A 21,115-nucleotide genomic window follows, 5' to 3' on the forward strand; every position below is an offset into this window, starting at 1 on the left:
GCTGGCTTTAATGAGTTTTAAATGGTGATAAATTGTCAGCTGCTTTGTAAAGCTTACGCAAGCAGCCCAAAGATAATTTGAATAAAAACAGAAAGTTATGCTTGTTCATGTATAGCGTCACCCATGAATTCCACAATTTCTTTAGTCCCCCAAAGTGACTTTAATGATGATTTGTCCATTTTATCCACATTCTGGGATTCAAACCTACTGGTCTAAATGAACCAGCTGAAGTTCCCACTGTGAAGCCAATGAAATAAACTGGTTATGATTAACTCAGGCCCTTTAGTGACCCACCAGGTCTCTCTGTCTGGGGCTCAGAACTCTCCCCAGGCCGTACCTCCTCTTCCTACTTTTGCTTTTGGTCCTGCCCGCCACTGGCTTGTGGGAGGTTGCCCAGAACCCCTCAGGCTGAAAAAGGTCCCCCAGCCCTTGCCTACAGCTTTTGATGAGACTTAGTTAAGAAGATAAAGCTAACTCTAGCAGGACGGGAATCACTGAGTCCTTTGATGCCCTCTCTAGATCCAGTGAACAATTATCTCCATTTTCCCTGTCGTTTTCACATCTATGTGCATCCCTATTGCAAGGTTCCTAAGAACCTCATGAGGAACCTTTAGTAAAATCCAAGTCGTTCCAATATGCCTGTTGGTTTAGCCAAACTTAGAGCAGCAGTGACAAATAAAAGATGATCCTGTGTCAATTCCAAAACGCCATTCTCCATACATGCCTAGTTTTTGGGTTAGCACCTTGCTCTTGACATAAGGTCATCAGCATCACATGTCAGCTACAGAAATGTTGAGAAAACTCTTATCATGTATGCCCCATGTAATCTGTTTATAGTCAGGGAGGAGCACAGCTGGGAGGAGCATTTGGAAATTAAAAAAGATATATGTTGAAATGTGATGGTGGGGACTGTTCATGCTAGGATAACAACAGCAACAACTACAACTACTATCTGGGCCAGTGCACCTCACTGGAAAGAAAGGTAAATTCTTTCTCCTAAATGGTTGCCAAAATGGATACTACTGGTTGCTGGGGGGGGGGGAATCCTTCATCAATGGGAACTGCCTCTATATCAGAGGTCCCCAGACTACAGCCTGGGGGCTGGATACGGCTCAATGGACCGATTTATCCGGCCCCTGGTGACCCCTGCCGCCTGCTCTTAGTAGCGAGGCACGGTGGCCCACTTCTGGGTCGCTGGGGGACCAGAAATAGGTTGCACGCATGCACGTGCATCATTTCCGGCGCACTTCCGGGTTGGAGGAGGCCCATGTGCATCCGCACAAGCCATTTCTGGTTCTCTGGCGACCTGGAAGTGTGCCGGCAATAGCATGTGAACAGGTGCATTTGTGCGCACTCCCCCGCCCTCTGGCCCGCCACGGGATCAGCGCTTCAGGCACCGGCCCGAAGCAGGGTAAGTCTGGGGGACCCTGCTCTATATCAAGATTTATGAAATGCTAAACATCATCTGCTTCCCCTTCCTGATTCAGGAAAACACTCTGGCATATTTCCTGCTACCTGCCGCTCATATCTAGCTAAGAGTAAAAGTTTGAGGTCTGAGTTGGGGCCTGTTTGATGGGAGGGCACTTAAGAAGGGAGGTGGAAGCATGTAGGCAACCACAAGACTTGTTCTTCAGCCTCAATTTTCCTTCTCCAGCTGGTCAGGAGGTGGCAGCTGCAATGGTTGGGGTGATGAAGCGGCAGGACAAGGTGGGTGGTGGCAACGAACTGTGAATAGTTGCCAGAGTGATTCACCTGATGACTCTAGCTCTGAAGACAAAGATTTTATCTAACTTGGGACTGGGATTTACATTACATCCAAGCATCTGTGATGGCAGATAAAAGGCTCTTTGGGCACAGGAAACGGGGATTGTGAGAGTGGCAGGATATGTGAGCCAGAAAACCCCCAAAATGTGGCTCTCTTGGAATCATTTGTCTTGCCATTTTCTGTGAAGAAGGAGCAAGCCTGTCACTTCACAGAATAGACGTCTTCTTCTTTTCTTTTCTTTTTTTTAAAAAACTTTTATTTTTATCTAACCAATCCATTTTTGCCACACAGTCATGTATTGTCCTGCAGGTTCTATTTTTACATGCTGTGAAGAAATTGTCCGGGGATGTTGTGGTGGATGGAGCCTGAATAGCTGCAGAGGTAGACAGGGAGGCCACCTAACCTCTCAGTTCAGCCTTCACTAACCTCCTTGAAGGCCACAACTCACACCGGTGCTCCTTAAGTGCTTTTCTTGGCAGGAATGGGTCCTTGAACATTGATAATACATCTTGCTTTCCTTGTCTGGAAGATGGAGAGAGACGTGTCTGTAGGAAGCGTGGCTGGAATACAGCCTACTGCACGAATTTACTCTCGCTCTGTCCACTTTTGCTTCTGTCCCTACCTACTTTTCCCTTTGGCGTTCAGCTCATTCATTGGCGTGTATACCCTGGACAGTTCCCCTCGAGGAATTGTGGCCTTTGGGCTGGCTTGGCCCTGCTGTTACATAAACCCATCTACACAGCAGGTCAGATCTGCGTCCTTCCCAATTCCCCCATTAATAAAATACACAAGTCTACCATAACTTCACCTCATTTCCAAGTCTTCGTTCTCTTGTGGTACAAATTTGTACAAGGCAACATAGGCATTTGTCTGTACTGCATCTTTACTGAGAGATCCCTTCGGCGTGGGAAAAAAAGAAAGAAGAGGAGATATTGGAATCTGTTCTTTAACAGTAGCGCTATGTATAGAACAAAGCTGTAGACAAATTCAACCACATGCACTCTGAAAATGCCGTGTTTATCTTAACTCTACTCCCGGATGGAGAACCCAAATGGGGGAATCTATTATTGGGCGACCTCTAGACTAATTTTGAAACAGAATTAACGAGCTGCCAAATTTCTGGATTTTGGCAGTGGGCTCCCTGCTTTAGAATCTGTTGAATCACTTTGTCATGGGCCTCATTCATAGACGCTCATAGGAGTCACTTTGCTACTATGTGATCCCAAGCTGCCCTATCTGTAAAAACCACCTTCTTCATAGGAATGTGAAATTTAATTTTGGCTTTTTTTACAGCACAGTCCTATATACATGCCTACTTTTTTTTTTTAAAAAAATAATTTTACGAAAAATTAAATGCCAATTCAGATAAATACAAATTGATTATATAAAACATGTAAAAAAAATGAAAAAAATGATAATAACAACATAAACATAGAAAAAAAGAAAAAACTCTCCACCCCTTCCACCCTGTGATGACTTCCAGCCTTTTCTCTATTTCGGTTTTTGTATCCAAGTTTATCTGTATACCTTTTTACATGTTTTCTTCCATTTTTGTTTGGTTTACTTGGGCCCTTCACCTGTCTGCTAAGAGGTTAGCATTTTCCACAAATTCTGCCATGTAATCATTGAATTTTCTCCAATCTTTGTCAGTTTTCTGTTCTGATTTTCCCTTACTTTCTCCTGTTTTCCTCGCCACATTTTGATACCTTATCAATTTGATTTGCCAATTCTCTATTTTTGGAATTAATTCACTTTTCCAATTTTTAGCGATAAGGAGTCTGGCGGATGTGGTTGCATACATTATTAGACATCTGTCTTTTTCCTTGATATCTTCACTTAACATTCCTAATAAGAAAATTTCGGGGTTTTTCTTAAAATAGGATTTCAATATTTTCTTCATTTCTACATAAATCTTTCCCCCAAATTTCTTGATTATTTTGCAATGCCACCAAATATGTATGTACGAGCCCACCTCCTTGTGGCACCTCCAACAAGAATTATCATTCCCTTTGTATATTTTCGCCAATTTCGCCGGGGTCAGATGCCATCTGTATTGCATTTTTAGAATGTTTTTTCTTAAATCATAATTTGGTGTGAATTTGATATCCCTCATCCATAATTTTTCCCATTTCTCTACCATTATTGCTTTCCCCTACATGCCTACTTAAACGTAGGTCCCATTGAATCCCATGAGGCTTGCTCCCAGGAAAGTAGGTACAGAATTGCAGCTTTATTGTCATATTTAAAAAATCACCTGCAGCATGGAGTTTATTTTCTTCGGTTCATCTCCAAAGTCCATGGTACCATTTACTGAGTATGTGAACACTGTAATTAAGGGCACAACAAATATTAGGACCAAAATCCTGGCTGCCAAACAAGCCAGCCATTTGTTCCACATGTTTTATTCCAATGCTATTATCTTTCTGCTTTCATTTTGAAACTTCACTCATAATGCGTAGCACCTTCTGCAAATGAAATAGCAAAGCAGTTGACTTTGATGTGCTCCTATTGGCATTTCTGCAAGCCTTTAATGGGTATGTGGGATTGTCCACATCCACATGTGAACGCCAGTTGTCATCACTTTCCTCTTTAGCCATCTCTACTCTACATCTCCACCACTGGTGAATCCTCGGTAGTGCTAAACCCTGCTTGGGGTTTTATATGCAAAGCACTGGAGCAGCTATTAATAGCGTCTATGAATAGCACCCACACTATTAATAGCATCAACCTGTCATCTCAAAGAACAGTTCCATAATCAAAGGCAGTTGCATACTGTGTCTCTGGTGTGAAATGTTTCCATTAGCTCTTTGTAAGGCCAAATGACTTCTTGCCACCTGTGGCGGCAAATAACAGCTTTTCTGTGGCTATGGACACCTGCCTGACCAGCCTCATTATTGAATACCCCCCCCCAGTAGCTGGCTCATGTAACAACTCTTGCTGGGAGATTTTAAAAAACAAACAAAATGGAAATGATGCTCACGTGCAAGAGGATCTTGAAAATCACACAAACTAAATTTATTTTAGTATCTGATCCACTACAGTATTTCTTTAAGCTAAGGAAGATGGTATTTTCTCACGTAGCCCCAAAGACCAGAAATCAGCATTTGTAGGCTACCTTCCCCTGCACTGAATACTGAACTCCATCGGGCCACATGATGTGTCTTGCAAAAATGTTAGACATAAGAAACAAGAGGAGGACTGTGGCTCAGTGTTGGAGCATCCGCCTTGATGGTCCCTAGTTCCATTCCTGTTGTCTCCAGGAACGGTTGAGAGAATTCAGTGTAGAATACGCTCAACTAGATGGACCAATTTTCCCAAGAGACGTGCCATGGAATGCCCATTCTGTCCCTGGCCCTACTTGTCATTTGTGGACTGGATTTCATGTTTGCATAGGAGTCTACATCTGTCTACACTCATACACAAACTGTGCAGTCTATATACAGGTAGGTAGCCGTGTTGGTCTGAGTCGAAGCAAAATAAAAAAATTCCTTCAGTAGCACCTTAAAGACCAACTAAGTTTATATTTTGGTATGAGCTTTCATGTGCATGCACACTTCTTCAGATACCTGAAGAAGTGTGCATGCACACGAAAGCTCATACCAAAATATAAACTTAGTTGGTCTTTAAGGTGCTACTGAAGGAATTTTATTGTGCAGTCTATAGAAATATTAAATGCAGTGGGTGAAGACAGGGGTGCACCAGATAGCAGGGGTGACTGCTTGACCCAAACCAAATCCCCAAATCACCTAAGATATATGACATAGGATATGTCCTTGTACTGGGCTTACCTGTACTTACCTTTTGCCCTGCTCTTTCCAGCCACAGCTCTGCACTTTAAAGCTCCATGTCTGAGCACTTTTTTTTTCCTCCAGAGGTTTCCCTGCAAAGACCTGCTTTTTAAAGCTGAAGTGCAACGAACGGCAATTCGGGTTTTCCGCAGATTGTTGTTTGCTCCAATTCAACTTTAAAGAGCGGGTTTTCACAGGGAAAGCTGCACACAGAGAGAACACTTTGACACAGAGCTTTAAAAGTGCCTGGAAAGCGCAGAGGAAAAGTAAGTATGGTTAATAAGGCCTAAACATTAAATCAGAACATTGGCTTGAAAATAATAATAATAATAATAATAATAATAATAATAATAATAATAATAATAATAAATTATTTATACCCCGCCCATCTGGCCGGGCTTCCCCAGCCACTCTGGGTGGCTTCCAACAAAACACTAAAATAAAATAAACATTAAAATCTTCCCTAAACAGGGCTGCCTTCAGATGTCTCCTAAAAATCTGGTAGTAGTTTTTCCTCTTTGACATCTGGTGGGAGGGTGTTCCACAGGGCGGGCGCCACTACCGAGAAGGCCCTCTGTCTGGTTCCCTGTAACTTGGCTTCTCGCAATGAGGGAACCGCCAGAAGGCCCTCGGCACTGAACCTCAGTGTCCGGGCAGAACGATGGGGGTGGAGACGCTCCTTCAGGTATACTGGACTGAGGCCGTTTAGGGCTTTAAAGGTCAGCACCAACACTTTTCATAAACCTGCATGCCAGAAGCCTTGGGGACATGGGAACTTCAGGAACACGACAAAAGGTTTGTGCAGACAGCATGGGCAATATAGTAAATATTCCAAGAGGAACATTTTGGAGTACCTGGTGAAGGAATGACCTCCGGGTGTTAAGCCCACTTCCGCCCACAGACAAGCCACAGCTGTCTGAACACAATGTCCTCTATCTAAACTTTTGCTCTCTCAGAGGTCTGCCGTGCCCTGTCTGTGACCTTTGCCTCCTTAGCAGAGGCATGCCTCACTTTCCACTTGGTAGGAACATGACGTAGTGGAGCAGTTCTCGCAAATATCAGAGGAAACGTATGTGTCAGCTCTTGATGTAAAATGCTAAAGGTCAGACTGTTCCTAAACGTGTGCATATTTTTGCTAATAAAAAGAGCCTCTGCCGAGCTAGCAGTCAGCTTGCTTATGCAAAGCTCACCTGCATCAACAACTCCTGTCTCGTGTCTTTCACTTCAACCTGGTGTATAATTTATGAGCTGAGCTTCTGACTGTAAAGAAATCTAATGCCGTTCAAAGGAATGGTTAATGTCTCACTGATATTTGTTGGTGAGCACACAGTCAGATCTGTCAACAAGTTACCCGTACTTATACAAGGCCAAGTCAGGTAGATCCCACAGGCAACAGTTTCTTTTAAAGGTAGAACAGATGAATGATAAACAGGGATCTGAAAACATTTAATGGGGATTACAATTATTTTTCCTTGGTTTGAAGATTGTTTGGGGGCCACTGAACACCTGAGCTTTGCACGTACCACTATTGCTGCGTTTCCTGGTTATGTCCAATACGCTTCCAGGACTATCACCTTCCTCGGGAACTTCTGCCAAATCTGATGTCTGTAAGAAAGGAGGAGAAGGGGTTTGAAAGTGTGAAAATGAGCAAAAATGAGAAATAGACGCACAAGAGATTGAAGCACGTGGCAACAGCTTGGTGGTGGGTGTGGAAGGAATCGGGAAGTGTCAACACCGATGACAAAATGTTATTGAGAGGTGGAGTTCAAATATTTGATGGGAGAATAGCAGGACATTTGAGATGTGCTGTAGACCTAGATGCTGAATCTAATCCAAACAGGGCTCTTTATTTACACAGGAGAGGAAAACGGAGTTAAGGGAAAAGGACATGCAATTTTTGGAGTTTACATATGCAGTAGATTATAATTCCATCATCTCAGCAACAACTAGCAAGGAGCACAACATAAATTATTATGCAACAAAATGTATTTATGACAGGAAGCGCACATGAAGGGAGATTCTGCAAGACCTCTGGAGAGTATAGTGTCTCTGCACATTGCGGCCTGAGCCATCTGGTGTCTGGGGAAGAGGACAGGTTCTGTACTACTGCAGCCATGTCCCTTATTTTCATCCTTTCGCTAAAAGGGTATGCTCTGGGATCTAAAAGGTATTCTCTGGAGTCTAGATTGCACTGACTGCATCTGTTGAGAATCAAGTCCACCTGCTCATCTGCACATCACTCCACAGTGGTACCTCTGGTTAAGAACTTAATTTGTTCTGGAGGTCTGTTCTGAACCTGAAACTGTTCTGAACCTGAGGTACCACTTTAGCTAATGGGGCCTCCTGCCGCCGCCTTACGATTTCTGTTCTCATCCTGAAGCAAAGTTCTTAACCTGAGGCACTACTTCCAGGTTAGTGGAGTCTGTAACCTGAAGTGTCTGTAACCTGAGGTACCACATTTGCATAGCTCCACCCCCCTTGCCTGCACAGTCTCATTCTAGGCTCTTTTTTGTGGTCACATCAGAGCTTGACAGATTATTGGGAGCTGGCTTTTGGACAGAGGTAGAGAGGTTGATAGATGCATTCACGGTAGATGTTGAACAGTTCTAGCCCATGTCTGTTTACTTGTAAGCTACCTCTCCATTGTGACTGACTGAACTGACAGGTCTTAGGAACAGCCCCAGGGACCCAAAGGCTAGCTTTTAGGAAGGTGTTGGATATCACTGTTAATATTACTGAAATGAAATCATTGCTTGGATTGCTATATTGTGTTTTGAAATGGATTGGTGCCGGAACTGTTTATTGCAATGATCATATGTTGCTTGATCTTGCATCACTGTTGTGTTGTAGGCAGCTTTGGACACATCTAAGTGGAAAGGCAGCATAGAAATTAAAATCATCACCATCAATGTGTGTTTTATCACAGTGATTTAAAATAACAAGTGGTGGCTTAAAAGGTCCCTCTATACCAGGCATAGCCAAACTTGGGCCCCCCAGATGTTTTGGGACTACAATTCCCACCATCCCTGACCACTGTTCCTGTTAACTAGGGATGATGGGAGTTGTAGTCCCAAAACATCTGGAGGGCCAAGTTTGGCCATGCCTGCTCTATACCTTCATGGACCCCGAAATCCCACGCTCCAGTCATCTGACGTTCATGTGTTTTCTTCCAAATAAGACTGTGGTTTTAAGTACGGTACTACACACTTATGCGTAATCCACAACTTGACAGCCTGACTCGCCAAGGAGTAAATCCCACGACGTATTGCATTCTGTACTTACACCCACTCCCCATCTGATCAAAATTTCAAGGCAAGCTGGCAATATGTTCATGTTTTGCATGCTTGAGTAATCATTTATTACTTAACAGAAAGCTTTACTGATCTGACAAGAAACAATTACATTTGTTGAAATTCTGGTCTGTGGACGAGCTAAGGAAACAAAGAGGAAAGATCACAACATTTGAACAAAGCTTGCATTTGCTTTGGGGAAATACAACACTCATAAGTTGTGAGGGTTTATAATAGGGCCATTTCTCTAGGAATACACAAAGGTCTCCATGTAGATGAGTTTAGTGGAATAGCAGCAACATTATTAGCTATGGAATTCTTGCAGAACAGCAACTCTGCCCAATGGAAGACACAAATATATGCTTACTCCAGAGGAACTGTAAACTGTGTCGCTGGTGAGAATGGAGTCCGCCCAGAGACACCATATGGGCCTCTATTTCAGCATTCACTGGTCACTAGAGAGGTTCATTCTCAATGCCTTAACAGCAGTGAACGCCAGCAGAGGCCATGCCAAGGAATGAACCTAAGTGTACATTTGGTTTGCATTTGGAGGAACTTGAAAGTTAGGAATCCCCCATCTGTTTTCTACAGTTGTTTACGTGTTGTTCTTCTGCTTATCTCTCATATTTTGAAGTATTAAAGCTTGTGGTGAAAGTAGATAGAAACAGATCAGTTCTTTGGAATACAGAGTTAAAAATATTTGCCCTGAACCGCAAATACCGGTGTTTGAACTCTGCCCTTCTTAAGGAAAGCTGTAGAGAATTTCAAAGTAGCCAAGTTCATGGAGCACAACACACTTTTTTAAAAAAACAACAACATACAGGCAATTTCCAAGTATTTAGAGATTCCAATTTAACAAAGACCATATTATGCTAAAATTATGCTCTAGAGCAGGCACCCCAAAACTGCGGCCCTCCAGATGTTTTGGCCTACAACTCCCATGATCCCTAGCTAACAGGACCAGTGGTCGGGGAAGATGGGAATTGTTGAAATGGTAAAGAATGCACAAGCCAGCTAGTCACCCATCCAAACACTACTTTTTCACTGGAGAATAAGAAGTGTTTTTGTGTGTGAGGGGTGGTGGGTCCCATTTTGCCGCTTGAGACAGCATCGTGATCCTATAGTAGGTCCAGGCTTCTGTTTTTCGGTTTTTTAAAATAGAAATGCTGGTGATCATTCACAATTCTACCTGTGCAGTGCAGTGAATCCATTTTGCAGAAGTAAGCATTTCAAGTGTTTTGAAACTGTTGGCTTCCCCATAATTATCAAAAATAGTTCTGACCTTGTTTTTCTATCAGTGTTCTAAATCAAACCCATAAAATGGGATTTCCCATCTGTTCACTTTCTGTTTCTCTCTCTCTTACAGAGTCATTTAAAGACTGTCTTTTTGTTTTGTTCTGCTGGCTCTGCCGGTTCTGCCAGCCAGATTCTATTGAGGGTGGATTTTTATTCTATGGAATTTGCATCAAAGCCCTCTAGTGTGGGGTTTCTGATGGCAGTGCTGTTCCATCAACTCTACCATTCTCACCCACCTGAAGACCTCACATCTTAAATTATTCTGTCCAGTCTCAATTGCTGCCCCTTATGCATGGAATTCTCTCCCGGAGTAACTATATGGTGATGCCTCTCATTCTCTTTATCATATCCCTCCTCATTTCCACAGACCCTTTAGTCTAAAACCCTCAGTGCAAATAGCTGCATTTGGTCACATCAACGCCTCCTTGCCATTGCCTCTCCCATTCTTGCTGGCTTGCTGTTATTTACTATCATTGCCTGTACCTTTCTTCTGCTGTCCATCTTTTCAAGTATTTTAAAATTGGGGCAAGGGTTTGTCTTCTTTTTTGCCTACTATGAGCCCCTTATAAATTGGTGGTACTGTATGAAAAACCAGCAGCAGCACCATGTGAGGCAGGGTGATTATGAATGAGGATGCTCAGATCATATTATTATTATTATTGTTGTTGTTGTTGTTTAGTCATTTAGTCAATTCTGACTCTTTGTGACCCCATGGACCAGAGCACGCCAGGCACTCCTGTCTTTCACTGCCTCCCGCAGCTTAGTCAAACTCGTGTTCGTAGCTTCGAGAACACTGTCCAACCATCTCGTCCTCTGTCGTCCCCTTCTCCTTGTGCCCTCAATCTTTCCCAGCATCAGGGTCTTTTCCAGGGAGTCTTCTCTTCTCATGAGGTGGCCAAAGTATTGGAGCCTCAGCTTCACGATCTGTCCTTCCAGTGAGCACTCAGGGCTGATTTCCTTCAGAATGGATAGGTTTGATCTTCTTGCAGTCCATGGGACTCTCAAGAGTCTCCTCCAGCACCATAATTCAAAAGCATCAATTCTTTGGCAATCACCCTTCTTTATGATCCAGCTCCCACTTCCATACACCACTACTGGGAAAACCATAGCTTTAACTATACGGATCTTTGTAGGCAAGGTGATGTCTCTGCTTTTTAAGATGCTGTCTAGGTTTGTCATTGCTTTTCTCCCAAGATGCAGGCGTCTTTTAATTTCGTGACTGCTGTCACCATCTGCAGTGATCATGGAACCCAAGAAAGTAAAATCTCTCACTGCCTCCATTTCTTCCCCTTCTATTTGCCAGGAGGTGACGGGACCAGTGGCCATGAATTTGGTTTTTTTGATGTTGAGCTTCAGACCATATTTTGCGCTCTCCTCTTTCACCCTCATTAAAAGGTTCTTTAATTCCTCCTCACTTTCTGCCATCAAGGTTGTGTCATCTACATATCTGAGGTTGTTGATATTTCTTCTGGCAATCTTAATTCCGTTTTTGGGATTCATCCAGTCCAGCTTTTCGCATTATTAGAGAATGTTAAATTACCAACCAATTATTAAATTATTAGAGAACGATAAATTACCAACCAAGGTACAGGCAGTGAAGCAGTATATATCATTCCCAAGGAAATCATGTGCCTGCAGAAGAGGTTTAGTAACTAATAGTAAGAAGTGAAATGTAAGCAGGCACCCAAGTCCTTTCTGGGGAAAGTAGGTGGATCTAATGAGGCAAAAATTGACAACAGCCCTAAACAGCACACTTACAGAGTTCCTTTTTGGTGAATCTGAGCTGCTCCCAGAACTGCCTTTCTTCATTTTCTGGGCTAAGGAAGTTCCAAAGCGAAGTGTTTCATAGACAGGGTCAACCTTATTGCCACAAGCTGCAAAAGAATTGAAACACAGATAAGCAGGGAGAAAGGATAGGACGTTACAAGTGTTCTTCCTCCTCCTCGAAAAATATCGCTTATCCTTTCAAGATGGAAACTAACTTATCCACCTGGGCTGTGGACCAAAACAAATGTTCAGCGGAGAGTTCAGTCCGGGAACCAGGTCTCTGCCGAACATCTGGAAAGAGAGCCAATGTGATCATTATCAGCGCCACCTGTATGCCAGTTTTCTTCAAAACTGTGCTCAAAGTAGCTCACAATGAATCGAATAAACAATAAGAAACATAACAACAAACTCATAATGTGTTGTAAGGGTTCAGAATGTCAGTATAGGACCAGGGGTGTTAATGTCAAAATGGGCACTCATTGTATGACTTAAAGGGGGGGGGTCCCAGGCTTGTGCAGTGATTACTGTTACTTTTGCCAAGATGTGGGCAACCCATATCTTGCTACTCATCTTTGACTTTCAGTTCATTTAAGGATGGCACAAGACATTCTGGTGCCTGCAATGGAAAAATATAAATGCTAACTGCTCCCACTGATCAATAACGGCCCAAATCCGCTGGGAAGCTCACAGGGCAGTCTCGAGCAGGTCGGCCGCCCTGGCGCTGAGGGGCGGAGATCGCTCTGGCGCCCCTGCCCTCGCAGGGCGATGCATGGTTTACACGCGGCTTTGCCGCGCGGCGCCCTGCCTACCGGCCCGGCACCCTGGCACACCGCGCCACCAGTGGTCTACCTAGAGCCGGCCCTGGAAGCTCATAGTGCTCGTGCACTTGGTAAGCTCTTATTTGTTTTAATGTGACTTGCAGAAAACAGAAACACTACTAATTTTTTGTGCTACATGGGCCAGTTTTGTTTCTTACTCGGAATGGCACCCCAGATTTGTCAACTGAGACCTCACCTTGGTTTGTGACCTCTGCATTCATTTGAAATCCACGCCTTAGAGTTTCTTACCCAGTAATTTGATTAAGTTTATTTGTCAGTCACTTTCTTTATGGCATTCTGAACCTTGCAACCTCTGCATCAGGGATGGGGAAGGTCAGACCCTGGAGCCAAATACAACTCTCCAGGACTCTGTATCAGAACTCTCCCAGGCCATGCCTCCTCTCCCTACATGCCTCTCACTGGTTCTGCTTTGCACTCAGTATGTTTTTGCCTGGTTGGAATGTACCTGTGAACTCTGGTAATGCCTCTGGGTGGAGGTTAGAGAGGAGTGTCTGTAATAATAATAATAATAATAATAATAATAATAATAATATATTATTTATACCCACCCATCTGGCTGGGTTTCCCCAGCCACTCTGGGCGGCTTCCAACAGAAATATTAGAATACACTAATTTCTTAAAGATTAAAAGCTTCCCTAAACAGGACTGCCTTCAGATGTCTTCAGATGTAGAAACTAGCCTACTGCACAAAGGTGAAACTTACATTTGTTGCTCTGCCTACTTTGGCCCTTGGCCCCAGTCACCATTGGCAAGTGGCCTCCAATGAAGGTTGTCTTGAAGAGACTGAAAATGATTATTCCCCACTCTTGCTCTGTGGAATGAAATGATGTTTGCTAGTGCTGCCCTTGTGAAGTTTTTGTTTTCCAAGAGGGAATTACCCGGGCCCCTACGCAGGAACTGAGTCAAAGCCTTGCTGTGACTAAGCATCACTCGCAAAAGCCTTTGCGATATCAATGAACGCTACAACTTGCAGAATTAGGGGGCGGGGACCATTAACAAAACATGACTCTATCTGAACTTACCAATAGGCATTACTTCTTTGATGCAGCCAAACTGCTCGTGAATGAGTAGTGGGGAGCTGTAGTAACGGCGAAAACCTTTGGGCTAGAGAGTGAGCAGAGAGAGAGAGAGAGAGAGAGAGAGAGAGAGAGAGAGAGAGAGAGAGAGAGAGAGAGAATATATGGCAATCATAACCCATTCAGTTTAGTGGAGTTGCTAAGTTCAGTGAGCGTACAAAGAAGCGGCAGTAATATGGTATATCTGCTAATTCTTTAGTGCAGAAGTCGAGAGCGTATGACCCTCCCAAGGTTGTTGGACTCAAATTCCCATCAGTCCCAACCAACAGAGCCAATCGTGATGATGGGAGTTGGAGTTCAACAGCATCTGGCAGGTGACATGTTCCCTATTCGTGCTTAACTGGGGCAACTTTACTTTTTACTGCAAAGCTGAAACTGAACAGAGTAAGTTCCTTCCTGTTGCTGGATCTCCATGGGATCATAAGAATGTATAAATTAATTTTTGTACTTTAGCATTCATACTGAGGGGAAGTATGTTTCATTTTTAATTGGAAATATTTTGAAGGCTTTCCCTTCCTGGTAGATGTCCTCTTTTGTGGGGGTGGGGTGGCAAGCTTTTATGATCAATTGTGCCAATAAAACATCATTTATAACCCAGAAATACAAAAGCAGCTAATAAAAAAAGACCAGCCAGAATTAGAAGATTTAAAAGCCTAGTGTATAAAAATGCTTCACTTGGTGTCTAAAGGCTATAAAGCAAATAAATTAGATCTGACTAGCTAGGTACTAATTATGCAAACTAGATCCCTTGTGCAAGCAGTAGGTGTTTCTTTTCTGTCAGCAAAAACCACTCTGTGTTGTGGTTGAATCTTGGATGGATCAGCTGCAACCAAATGCACAAAATGGGGAGACAAAATGGGATTTCAGAAGGCGCCATCAATTTAGCTCATGGGAGAGATAAATGCCTTTTCCCCATCCACGGGAGTAGACAGGCAGGAAGGGGTTTTTAAGGGAGACTTTTTGCTCTGGAGGACCCCTCCCCATCTCCTCTAACACCCTTCCTCTCTAGGAATCTAGTCTGGTTCATTTAAAGCCACAAGAGAGAGCCAAGCTGCAGGATCAGACCTCTGCATCTCTCTCAAAGCAGAAGCCAAAGAGGTGGGTGGTGGCTCAGTGACACTTCAGGTTGCCAAATGAAACTGGCAAGGGAAGGCAAAGGAGCAATGCAAAGAAACCGGGCAGGGACCTAAGAAGTTTGGACACAGAGCAGAGCAGACCATCCCCGTTGTGTGCGATGTTGCTGAGCAGTTTTGCAAGAGTGCGCAAACAAGAACCCAAAGTAGGTTGCTGCTTTGCTCTTTCCCTGGCCAAGATATGGAGGGAGCAATGAATGAAAGGGTGAAGAAAGATTTGAGGGTTGGTTTTTTTGCCATTGGCGGTAGGAAAGGCTTGCATTTGGGAATCTGGGACTCTGCATCACAATGTGAGAAGCTATGATGGCTTAAGGGTTTTCAGCATGGGTCCTGGCATTTTGGGGGCAGTTGGAGACTATGGGATAAGCAGTGAGCCCGCTGTAGAAATATGGGCCTTGGCAAATGCCCAACCATGCCCAGTCCTGAAGCAATCCCTGCTGTAGCTAGGGTTGTCAGACTCAATAGAGGACAGGACTTCTGTGCCTTTAATTGCCCTGCTCTCTTTTGAGTCTGGAAACCTTAAAGAGAAACCAGCAGACCCTTTGTTTAATTTCCAAGCAAAGGGTCTGCTGGTTTCTCTTTAAGGTTTCTAGACTCAAAAGAGTGCAGGGCAATTAAAGGCACAGAAGTCCTGTTCCTCTATTGAGTCTGGCAACCCTAGCTGTAGCCCTGTCTGAAAAGCAACAACTCTTGTTTAACTGTAAGAGTCTATATTTCTTAGAGTTGGCATGTTCGGAGAATGGTTTTTGAATCTGTGCCTAGAATAAGTTTCTTGCTATATTATCTTTTTCTAAGCACTGTGTGTTTCTTCAATTCAGCCAAAACATTAGGTGGGACCTGCTGGGCCATATCTCTTGCCCAGTCTGGTTTGTGGCTGTGTTTGATCCAATTACTGTCTATATATATATATATATATATATATATATATATATATATATATATATAATTATCCAATTACTGCCTTACCAGTTTGCCCATGCAGCGTTGCTGTCCAATGCCCTCTGCACATCTGTGGTGAATGCTCAGCTTGCATGCCTTGCAGCGCAGTCCATGTTTAGCGTTTGTCCCTGCCAGAGGAATAGAAATAATTTAATTACAGAATATCAATAGTTTCCATGCATCCAAGTGACCTCCCTCTCAATGCTCAAACAGGTCTCAGCCTTACAGTGCTTCACAAACCTCCAGTCTTAATACAACTGTGCAGAATCCACAGACCTACGCCTGGTCACCCCCAACGGGATGGTTGACTCTCTCTTTATTTTCTAAAATACTCTACAGCTCAGCTGAGAAAAAGACCTCCTTGTTTGCAAATCATAATTGCCTCTCAAAACACAACCCTGTGTCTTATGGGAAAAGTTATGCATTGCTGTAACCATGATTTGATTTGCAATTGGCTTCATAGTTGTAATAAATGAATACAATGTTAGATTTTACAATAAAAAAATATAGCCCCAATGATCCAGTTTTTAACTTTGGCCCTCTTTCTTCAATCCCTAGAACATCTAGTCGCTGCAGATGTGATGTTAAGAACAGATGTACTTGAGGAGCATACCTTAGTTTATCATATCTGCATTCAGAGTATCTTAAAGGGCGGGAATGGATAGCAACTTTTTAAAAATAAACGTTAATAAGCTCCCTGCCCTGCAGGCCTTTTCCTACCTGGCCTGGGTGGGCGGGGCCCAGACTGACTCCAGCTACAAAAGCTCAGGCTGCTGAAAAGGTCAGAGAGCAGCTTGGCTCTCTCTTACTGCAGACCCAGGTCATTGAGCCTGAGGGTCCACAGCTGTTGCCTGCCATGAACCACCACTGGCAGGATTGGCAGCAGATATGTGTTATGCCTATGATAACATTTTATTCTCTTGCTAATTATGCTGTTTTAAATGTGCATTTTCTATTTGACTTCTTTTTTGTCATGGGTTTCTTTTGAAATCTTTTAAGATAATTTTTGTCGTCGTTGATTCTGCTGCGTTAAACGTGCATACAGTTGCCCTCCTTTGTAATGTTTTATTTTGAAACTCTTAAGGTGATATTTTCGTTTCCCGTTAATTATGTTGCTCTGAATGTATACCTTATATTTGACTTTGTTCAGTAATGCTTGTTCTGGGTTGATTTATTTGATGTTCTAATGTGTTGCAAACCACTCTGAGACTTTTTTTTAAAATATACAGCAGTATAAAAGTGAAAGGAATAATAATGATGATAATAAATAAAATAAAATAAAAAAATATTCAGAGGTAAGCCCACCTGAGTTCAATGGGGCTTACTTCCAGATAAGTGTGTGTAGAACTGCAGTCTAAAATATCATGGTCCTGATCCAGAAATAGAAGAAAAAAGAGGAAAGGCTTCTTAGCAGTAGAGTCTACTGACACAAAAGAGACAAGAAGCATCTGGTCATGATCAGGTATTGATTCTGTAAATCCCATGCACTGTGCTTCTTGAGTTACACCTTTCAGTTGGAACAAGGTGTACTTATGGCTAATCCTCCTCACTCCTGCACAGTGCAGAATAAAGACTCTCATCCACCAAAGGCACATCCGTATACCATCTCTGGGGCCATGGCAAAGGATTGTTCTTCGCACATTTTTTTGTTTTGTGTGACTGTCTCTGGATCAGGAAGGACAGGGAGGGTGGGAGGGGCAGGGAGGGAGCCACTGGGCGCTGTAAGTTATTGATCCTATAATCCAGTGCACTTTTAGTTTTGAGCTACTGTCTTCCTCAGGGGCAATGTCTATACACTAATACAGCCAAGCAAACTTTTGCTTTTGTGTGGCTTTGTGCAATAGTTGCCCCTGAAGAAGAATGGTTGCTTTGTTGCAGGATTTGGGGTGTACATCTATCAGTCTGGATGCCATCTTGGGGTTGCACCCTCCCCCACCCCCAGCCTGTGGTTTCATGTCTCCAAGCTGGGATTCTGTAGAAAACGAGATTCCTAAAGTTAATGCCATTAACTTGATGCTTCCAGCCAGGAACACCTCGAGCCAGGTCTGCTAAGTATCTTTTAGCAGCACGACCAAAGAGTACAGATAACTCACAATGTACACACATTTAACACGTGCAGTTTCAACTTTTATGCAGCTGAGACTGACCAGTTGAAATCGCACACATTAAATGCATGGAAGGTGGAGAGATTAAAAGCTCTTTTTGTGCAGGGTTTTCCCAGCATGAAAAGAGCCTTTAATCTCTCTGCCTTGCTTACTGGGCTCTGAAAGAGCCCCCCAAGAGCCTCCCAGGTCCCAGGAAGCATGCTTGACAGCTTAAGAAACACTCTGCCTTGCTTAGGGGGCAAGACCTGGCACACTGGTACCAGATTATTTCTCCATCTAACCCAGAACTGTATGTTCCAATTAGCAGTGGTTCTCCAGCAGGGCCAGCCCAACATATTTTGCTGCCTGAGGTGAAGGATATGAAGGTGACATCTCCTCATTCCACATACATGCCAGGCCATGTGGCAACAGGGAAACACCTGGGGGGCTTAGATGCAACAGCTGAGGGCTGCTTCTGTCTCCCCCTCCCTGGCATTTGCTGCCTGAGGTGATAATCTCACTTTGTCTAATGGTTGGGCCGGCTGCGTTTGCCAGGGTCTCAGGCAGAGGTATTTCCCAGCTGCTGCTGCTGCTGCTGCTGCTGCTGCTGCTGCTGCTGCTGCTAGATCCTTTAAACTTTAGATGCCAGGGATTAAACTTAGCATCATCTGCATGCAAAACACATGCTCTACCATTGAACTGCTGTTCTCCCCAACATTTAATTTATGAAATAAAGAAGCTTTGGCAACTAGCAGCTTCCCCTTTCCCCTTTTCCAAAGACAGCCATGCCCCTTTATTAGTAATACACTGGGATCCACATAAGAAGCTGCTGCTATATGAGAATATGCCACTGATGGATGGAAGTGGGACCTTTCATCTGCACTAATGGGGTGAGTGCATTATAGTCAGTTATTAGAGAGTCGGGGCAGGCAAAAGATGCTTTTTAAAAGGGGATCAGACAATTTCATGTGGGCAAAAAGCCATCAATGGCTACCAATCATTATGGCTATATGCATCCACCAGATTTCTTAGACAGTATGCCATTGTCGGTGCCAGTTGCTGGGGATTAACAGCATCACAGGACTATTGCCTTTCATGCCCTGTTTGTGGGTTCCTAAGGGGCACCTGGTTGACTGCTGTGGGGTACAGGATGCTTGACAATGTGGGCAATTTATGTACTTATGTATTCAAAGGGGTACCCCAGAGCTTTCCCAACTGTGTGTTGGCTGCAGTGTGTAGGTGTGTCACGCAAACACTCCCCACGCTCCTCCAGGAGCTGCAAAGGGTTTTGTTTACCCTCCGGTTTGCTAGTAAAACTGAATCATTGTGTCACAAAATGATGCAGGTCTAAAAAGTGTGTCACCAACATGAAAAGTTTGGGAAGGTCTGGTGTACCCTGTTCCCACTGATCTGCCTAAATAAGCATTTGCATGCCAAGTCAGAGGTGATGCTCCCTCAACTTTATCATGATGCTTCATCTGTTGAACTGCCTGGCGTGGCATCCTTTTGTATTTATAAATCTTCCTGTAATAAAGCAGAATTCTGCAATGAAAATATATTTTCTGAAGCCCCTTTCCACAAAGGAGCAAGCAGTATTTTGGCTCTTCTGGCACTTGCCTCCAGATCTGTGTTGTGCTCTTAACACCACACAAGATACCATCCTCCTTCCCACACATGTCTGAGCAGTCGAAGAGTTCATTATAGCTCAGTGCAGCCAGCTGTTGATATCATGTGACAGAGATCATGTGACAAGGAGAGGTTACTTAGCGAAGAATAGGTGAATAGTTACTTTATTCTATGCTTCTTTACTTTATTTCCCCCTAAATTACACATCTGGATTATGTGTTTGATTTTGCTTTTTTATGCTGGTCACTGACTGTAACAATAAAGGTTTGGTTTGAAAAGTACAATCCCCTTGCATGCAATTTGCTGCAATATATTCCAGAAACAGGTTTACCACCCCAGCCACTCTATATGTGTAATGAAACCAACAGAACGGACATAAGAATACAAACCCCTTTGCTTTCTGATGGGCATCCTCTTACTGAGGTTGTTTGAATGTGGTTTTACTCAAAGCTAGTTCAGGCAATCTATCAGCCTCGCTTACTTGCAGAAATGTAAGGAGCCCGCTTGAATGAACAGAGCAAGATTGGAGGAAGGGATTTGTACGAGATTATTAAAGCTCCCTCTGAAATTCAACCATGCTGGGTTGTGTTTTTTTTTAAAAAAATTGACCAGCTGTAAAACCAGCTGTTAACCTGTACTGAATTTCACAGAGCTAGATAAGAGACCTAATTAAGGGTTTCAGGGAGGGAGGTTATCAAGCAGAAAATAACTAAAGAAATGGTAGCCTCACTAATAGGATTGTTTTCAGGGATGAGGTTACCTTGCCTTTCAAGTAGCTGAAATAGGCTCGTGCTAGAGACAATTAGGGCAGTTGTTATTAAACTGAGTTTTTTAAATACTGTATTGTTTTTTTTACTTGAAAGCCACCTCTTGAGAATTGTTTTGAATGAATAGAGCCAAGTCAAAAATGAAATCTAAGCCAATCCTGTTCATCAAATGTTTCCATACGAAGTTTGTCTTAGAACCAAGGTATACTTCACGCAGCAAACATGCTTTGTGGTCATTCTGATGTACTGATGTGCGTTGTGCTCAAACACCAGGGAGTGGGGCCTGCATAGTTGGGGCTGACTAATGCAGCCCAGCCAAGGCTCTGACAAATCTCTTCCCTCCTTGGAGATGGGAAAAAAGGAGGAATGGCAATTCATGCCTGACAGATTGAATTCAGGCTGGTCGCTCGCCAGCTGGACAGGCTTGCTGTCAAGTAGGAAGGAGAGACGTATCCTCCAAACTGATAAGAGGCACAGCAAGCTGGTATGAGGGAACTGTGGGCAGTCATGATTCCCTTGTGTAGCTATGTCCCCTGCCAGTTGGAAACCCAAGTCTCCCCTCCATGCTTTGTGGGATTCAGTGCCACTAACTCCGATACATGTACGTGAGAAGTGCTTCTGGTATGTTCGCTGTGTGCTGGTCACCAGAGCTGTGAGTACGTGAGCGTAAAGGAAGGGAGAGGTAACGAAAGGAACTCTGGATGATGGCTGAGGCATAGTTTCAAGAGCTTTCTTCACTCCCTCT

At 43.5% G+C, this 21,115-nt stretch overlaps 1 protein-coding gene across 1 annotated transcript in view; it reads right to left on the bottom strand.

Moving 5' to 3' along the window:
* Positions 1-21,115, bottom strand: part of STAC (SH3 and cysteine rich domain) — a 69,242-nt gene that overhangs the window by 9,817 nt on the left and 38,310 nt on the right. The window contains exons 3-8 of the mRNA XM_035130095.2: positions 15,921-16,021; positions 13,768-13,849; positions 11,898-12,013; positions 7,077-7,158; positions 4,020-4,090; positions 2,574-2,662 (exon numbers count right to left, since the gene is read on the bottom strand). Coding sequence (XP_034985986.1) covers positions 2,574-2,662; positions 4,020-4,090; positions 7,077-7,158; positions 11,898-12,013; positions 13,768-13,849; positions 15,921-16,021 — 541 coding nt within the window. The remainder of the gene's footprint in view (positions 1-2,573; positions 2,663-4,019; positions 4,091-7,076; positions 7,159-11,897; positions 12,014-13,767; positions 13,850-15,920; positions 16,022-21,115) is intronic.

Source organism: Zootoca vivipara, chromosome 12 (assembly GCF_963506605.1).
Source record: "Zootoca vivipara chromosome 12, rZooViv1.1, whole genome shotgun sequence".
NCBI lineage: Eukaryota > Metazoa > Chordata > Lepidosauria > Squamata > Lacertidae > Zootoca > Zootoca vivipara.